Source organism: Pogoniulus pusillus, chromosome 19 (genome assembly GCF_015220805.1).
Source record: "Pogoniulus pusillus isolate bPogPus1 chromosome 19, bPogPus1.pri, whole genome shotgun sequence".
Taxonomy (NCBI): Eukaryota; Metazoa; Chordata; class Aves; order Piciformes; family Lybiidae; genus Pogoniulus; species Pogoniulus pusillus.
This window is the reverse complement of record NC_087282.1, coordinates 13,869,281-13,875,280: the sequence shown is the minus strand read 5'-3', so window position 1 is coordinate 13,875,280 and position 6,000 is coordinate 13,869,281. Positions and strand designations below refer to the sequence as shown.

The following is a 6,000-nucleotide window of genomic DNA, read 5'->3' as shown; positions in this document are numbered from 1 at the left end:
CTTAGGTGCTGGTGGACAAGTGTGACCTTGATAATTCTCAGGATAGCTTATGGTGCTTATATCTTGCTTTCTTTTTATTCTCTACCTGAGTAACTGTCTCCTCCAAAGCTTGTTTCTGTGGTCATGTCTGGTCTGATTTGAGGTCGGGTCACTCTGCTGTTGGCCATGAGCTTGGCCATCATCACCATGTTGCACTCCCTACAGCTAATATTTAAGTGTCATGATTAACTCGATTCCATTGAATCTATGTACTGGAATTGCTCAGAGCCCCAATTCTCATTAACTGGGCAGCTGAGGATGCAACCTGACCACTGCCATCACAGCCTCCTCTGTCTCCTGCTGCTCATTTCACCCATGTAATGCATTGTCGCCTGGTGCCAGATGTGTGTACTTAGCTTCTGCTGCCAGGGCCCAGGCCCTTGGGGCTCCCCGTGGCCTGCTGCCCAAGGAGTTGGAGCCGAGGCTGTTAGGGCACCCATTGGCAGGAGCCCCCTGCTGGGCCCGGCCGGCGGTACACTTTGTTTAGAAGTGATGTCACGGGATTTGACGCGTGACGCTAGGCCCCGGCTGGTGATGTAACTCTCTCTCCAGCCAATCAGAGCAGGGAAGGTTGGGGTGGTGACGTAAACGACCCTAGCAACAGGGCCCGTTGCAGCCGTCCAATTGGAAAATAGCTGTGGGCGGCAAGGAGCCAATGGGAGTCGGTGAAGAAGGAAGGCGGCAGGAGGCAGGTCTCCCTCAGTCTCTCTCCGATAAGATGGCGGCGGAGCTTGCGATGGTGGCAATAGCGGCTTTGTCTCCTTTTAGCGCCTGAGCCCGGTTCCGGCCCGGCCGGCCGCACCGAGCAGCCGCAGCGGAGACATGACTGCAGAGCCTGTGAGGTACGACCTGGAGCTTGGCCTGCGATGGGGGGAACGGCGGTCGCTGTTGGCGAGCGGCCTCCGCGGTTGCACGGCTCGGCCCGGCCCGCGGCGGGGGTGGGGCGGGGACGGGCCTGGGGCGGCGGGCGCCGGCGGAGGTTGGGATAGCGGTTGGGCGCCGACTGGAGTAGAGTACGAGCAGAGGGGAAAGCGGCGGAGGCGGCCGGGTGCAGGCCGGCGGCCAACGCTCGCCTCGCCCCAGCCCGGCGTTGGAGGAGCGGCGGCATGCTCGCCCCTTTTCCTTCGGGCACGGCGGGGTCGGCGCCGGCTCAGACACGAGAGGTGGGCAGGGCTGGATCCGGTAGAGCTGCCCCGTCTCCTCCCGGTGGAAAGAGGCGGGAAGGCCTGGAGGCGCGGGGCTGCCATCGCCCCCCGCCATCGGCCGCCGTGCCCCCGCCGCGGGGTGCCACAAGGATGTGCCCTCCGTTTGTCCGCCCCCGCCCCACGTGTGTGTACTGTAGTAAAGTCCTTCTTCTGTCGCAGATTCCCCCATGAGGGATCTGTTTGCGTTTCCGTTTACAAACATCTCCCTCTATCCTTGAAGACCTGTCTCTTGCCGTCTTAATTATTGCAAGCGGCGCCCGTTTTGCTGTGTAAAGTAAGCAAGCTGACAGAAAACCGAGCGAATTCGGTGCCGAGAGACGCCATGTTCAACTATTAATAAATAATCCCTTTCGGTTTATCGGTATCTCAAGGGGTCTGATCAACACAGTTCCTCACAGTACTCCAGATGCCTGCGGCACTATATAAACAACAAAGCACTGTCACTTGACCCCGATGATTGTTGCCCGTATCTTCAAAATCAGGCAAGTGTTAAGAAAGGAAAGCATCACTCTCAAATGCTGAGCATTGGGTAATTTTTTTTCTCTAGTCGTATTTGTGTATCTCCACCACCTAGTTTCAGACTTATTTGAAGTAGTTTACAACTACTATTTAGTTTCAGATGAAAGTAAAAGAGTTGGTAGTTTTCCTTCCCTTGTGCATTGCTTAATTTTAAAGCCTTAACATCTGTGAGAGTGATGCGTATGTCATCTATTTTTAACTAAAGAAAATAGTTGTTTAGAATATTGCCGTCGTTATTGATGTTGATCTTATATTGGATGCAAGTCATGAGTGGTGTAAGTACAGGTTATTTGGTGTGTAACATTCCAAGAGTTAGCAAGGTTTTTTGCATAGGTTTGTTCAGTATTTTGGAAGATGGGCCATCTTGGTAGGATTGTCCATGCCTTGTTCTTTCACACCTCTGCTTTATACCCTCTATACGTTTGCAGTTCTTTGACAGTTGTAAACCACTTTTTGTGTGCTATCAGTTATTTCATGTGCAGACTAAAATACTAATTAAGTGTTTTCCTCCTTTTCCCTCCTTAATCACTTAAAATCATGTGTAGAGTTTCATTTTAGTATAGCAGAAGCATCAGGCTTACTAGCATTTGATGATTTCTTTTGTTTTGTGGTCATAATCAGTATTGCATATTGTGAAAAAAGCACTTGCAGTAAAAAGTGAGACCACTTTTTACTGTGATTTGTGTTTTCTTTCCAGTTACTGTAGTCTGCTTTGCCTTTTTTTTTTTTAACTCCTTGTTCCAGCTCTACCCTAGGAAGATTTTGTATGTGACCCTTTCATATCTTTGTGTTGTCATTAGTGCAGCAATTAAGAGTTGCTGCTTAAGGGACTTCTTTAGTTCGTGCTTCAGTGGAAGAGCATACAGACTCATGCATTTTCCATGCACTTTTTCAGACTGCCTGCAGACATAAAGATAAATTGAAATATTTCTGATCTTGAAGATCAAAAAGTATATACAAAATAGATCTGACGTTGTTCATAGTCTTTGGGTGCAGTTGGTCCCACACAATTAACAGGCCCTGTGATTAAGTACTTTTAAGTAGATGATCAGAATATATATATAGACACATATACATATATGTGTTTTTTATGTGCTCTAAAATGCTGTTCATGAAGTCAGTTCTTATTGAGTCTATTTTTCTGTTTGTTTGTTTTTGCAACTTTTATCCCATGTAGACCTCACCTTGAAGGCTTTGATTTTAATCCACAGCAATGCAATTCCATGTCTGGAACTATGGACATAGTGGGGCACTGTGGCTTCAAGGTTGCAAGCTGATGAACACATTGCATGGACTTGTTCTTATTTTTTTATCATTTCCAGTTCTACTTAAAATTGGAGTTGCAGACAATAAGAGGGAAAAGAAGAACATTCTTTCTCTCCTTTCTCTCTCATTCCCATTTCCCACAAGTCCTGTGGCCTGTCAGCTGCCTGTGTTTCTGTCACCCTGCACCGTCACTCTGCACATTAATTTAATCTCCTGCTATCTGCAGTTTTGCTCGTTTGAAATGTGTACAGAAAGACAGCTAGGATATTGTTATTAGGATTCCATATGCAAACAATAGAATTTTTGTTGAAAATCTTGCCTCAGCACTTCTGAAAGATTGATTATTTTCTTTTTAAACACTCTATCAGTACTCTGCTGGGTATGAAGATCTGAACTTTTGTTACAGGAAATGCTTTTATTTAATATTAAGAACCTGGGAGTCTCCCATGTTCAGGATGAGAAGCTTGGAAAGCTGCAAAACACAATGAAAGCTGCAGAAACTGACTGGGAAACAACAAAAAAAAATGCTGTTTCTGCAAGTGTTCGTAAGGATTTCTCAATAACTTCTGTTTCCAAAACTTGATTTTTAATTTTTGTTTTTGAACTGGAGTAATCTTAGTTACAGTGACTTAACTTCTTCCTACCCATCAGTTCATATATTGTACAAAATAAACACAACAGTAGTAAGAGACATGTTTTGAGTCTTACTGGAGCTGTCTGGTTGTGTAGTGTAGTGCTACTAGATCTTTTCAAGTTGGCAAATTCATTCTATGAGTCACTTTTCAATATGATATTTTGGTAACTTGGCCTTAATAGATTAAAAAAAATATTCTGTGTTTTTCAGTCTCTTGAATGTCTTTGCTCTAAGTGGTGTTACAGGGCTGCTCGAGGCACGTTATTTAATGACCCAGTAATCTAATCAGAAGGAAGTCAATATCAATCTTCATATCCTCTGAAGGTACAGTGTAAATTATCCCTCTTTCACATAATCATGTGGAATAGGCATAAAGAGAATTCTTTGCCTCTTCCCCCAAGGAAAGCAGAACTTCAGTCTGGCTGTCATCTTCTGTGCCACATGCATCCCAGAGCCAATTTGTTTACACTGCTGAAATTAAATTCTTTTAAAGCAGAACTTACTGCAGTGGCTGCATTATTGCTGCTAGAGTTTTTTGAACTGTGGGTCAGTGTCTCTCATCAAGCTTAACTGAAGGCATCTTCTTTTTCTTTTAAATGATTTGGTGTGACAAAAAGGTGTGTAGTGTAAATTTTGCAGTAGGATGGCCTTAACATCATGGACACTTGGAGTTCCTGATGTTGTAGATAAACATTTGCACCCTCTGTTTCTATAGAGGAAAAGTTTAGTGCTTTTTATGTAAAAATAGGTCACAAAATAAAAATATAAAAAATAATACTACAGTAAACCCAAACGCCTGCAATCTGGGACAAAGTGTATTTTTAAATTGAATCACTAGATGTGTCTTCTTTTCACTGGAAAGCCTAGGGATAGTGCTGAACCCCAGGAAATCACATTTCATATCACTGGAGCTCAGATTGTGTCTGCAGGTGATTTGGGAAAAAATCATGTCATCGGTAGGTCAGTCAGTGGCAGGTTGTTCCAGTGGCTTGCCAGGAGGAGGAAGGAGAAATTGTAGAAACAGTGGCAAATATAAGAGAAGGTTTAATAATGACTTAGAAAGATGGTAGGTAAAGTGCCCTGATGTAAAAAAGGAGTTTAAAGGTTCCATACTTCTTTAGTAGTATCTGTCGACTGAGTGATTGTCATTCAAGATGGATGATGGATTGATGTATGTTAGTGGGTTTGGGGTTTTTTGCTTTTTTGGGTTATTTTTGTTTGAGTGAAATCTTAAGAAAAATAACTGTATTACACATGTTGTTGACCAATGCAAACTTTAGTGTGGTTTAGGCAGTTTGTGTGCTAGGCTGAAAGCTACACAGTTGTAGAAATTTTTGTCTTACTGGTTGAACTGTAGGGCTGAATAGGTTCAGCTGTAGGAGCCTTGATGGGCAAATACATCTGTTGGGTAAAGGGAAAAAAAAACAAAACAGAAAATGAAGCAAATTCAGGGTTGAGGCAAGCTAAGATGACTTTTATCTTGTAAAGTAAAAGTGCACTGCTGATGGGCTACAATCCTCAAAACCTGGAGCAAGCCTGTTTGGGGATATCTGGGAGACTTGAAGGGACACACTTCAATTCTTAGTTTGCAATAAATGATGTGTCATTTGGAATCTGGTAAACTGCAGCAAGCAGAAAGCAAATTCAGCAAAAGAGAAGGCAGGTTTAGAGTTAGCGAGGCATGATGTTGTCACGTGGAGCTGTTCTCTCCCTTTGAACAAAGCATCTTTGAGCTTTTAAAATACACCTTCATGTTTTGTGTGTATTGATAGTAGCTGGCTCTTAATTTCCTGAGGTACTACAGTAAACTAGTCAGTTTGTCATGACTTTTGTCTCATGTGGTGTTTAGATTTTCAAGTCATTGACTTCAGTCAGTATTTTTTTCAGCTTGCAGATTATTTTGATTTTGAAGTTACACACTTCTGTGTGGCATTCAAGCTAGCCTAATGATGAAATTGTCTTAGCTGCTTCTTTCAAATTTTTTTAGATCCCATTACTGAAACAGGTTGAAAACCAAAGAGTTTTTCACTTTTTAGTGAAACATGGTAACACCCAGCCCGATTCTGATGTGACTATTTGATGGTTGCTTGGATACCATCTCAACAAAAAGAAAAGGTGTAATCTTTCTTGAGCAGAATAAAGGGTCTCTTAGTGACTTCGAACCACTGCTTTCTTATTCCCCTTGTGTGTTGGGAGGAAAATAATTCTGTTTACTTGTCTGAACCTGTTTTGCTGTACTTACGAAGATGAAGTAACTTTGGGGCTTCATTTATAGTCTTCAACTATACTAGGTATGACTTGATTAAGCCCCTGTGGATTTAAGTTCAACCAAAGTAA

At 43.3% G+C, this 6,000-nt stretch overlaps 1 protein-coding gene across 3 annotated transcripts in view; it reads left to right on the top strand.

Annotated features, from left to right (window-relative positions):
- Positions 1–707: 707 nt before the first annotated feature.
- The window catches only part of ATRX (ATRX chromatin remodeler), an 85,843-nt gene continuing 80,550 nt past the window's right edge, over positions 708–6,000 (top strand). For 2 of the 3 annotated variants that reach the window (XM_064159377.1, XM_064159376.1), the window contains exon 1: positions 708–881. In XM_064159377.1, the coding sequence (XP_064015447.1) occupies positions 862–881 (20 nt within the window). In that variant the 5' untranslated portion in view covers positions 708–861. The remainder of the gene's footprint in view (positions 882–6,000) is intronic. The other variant, XM_064159378.1, reaches the window with a different exon arrangement.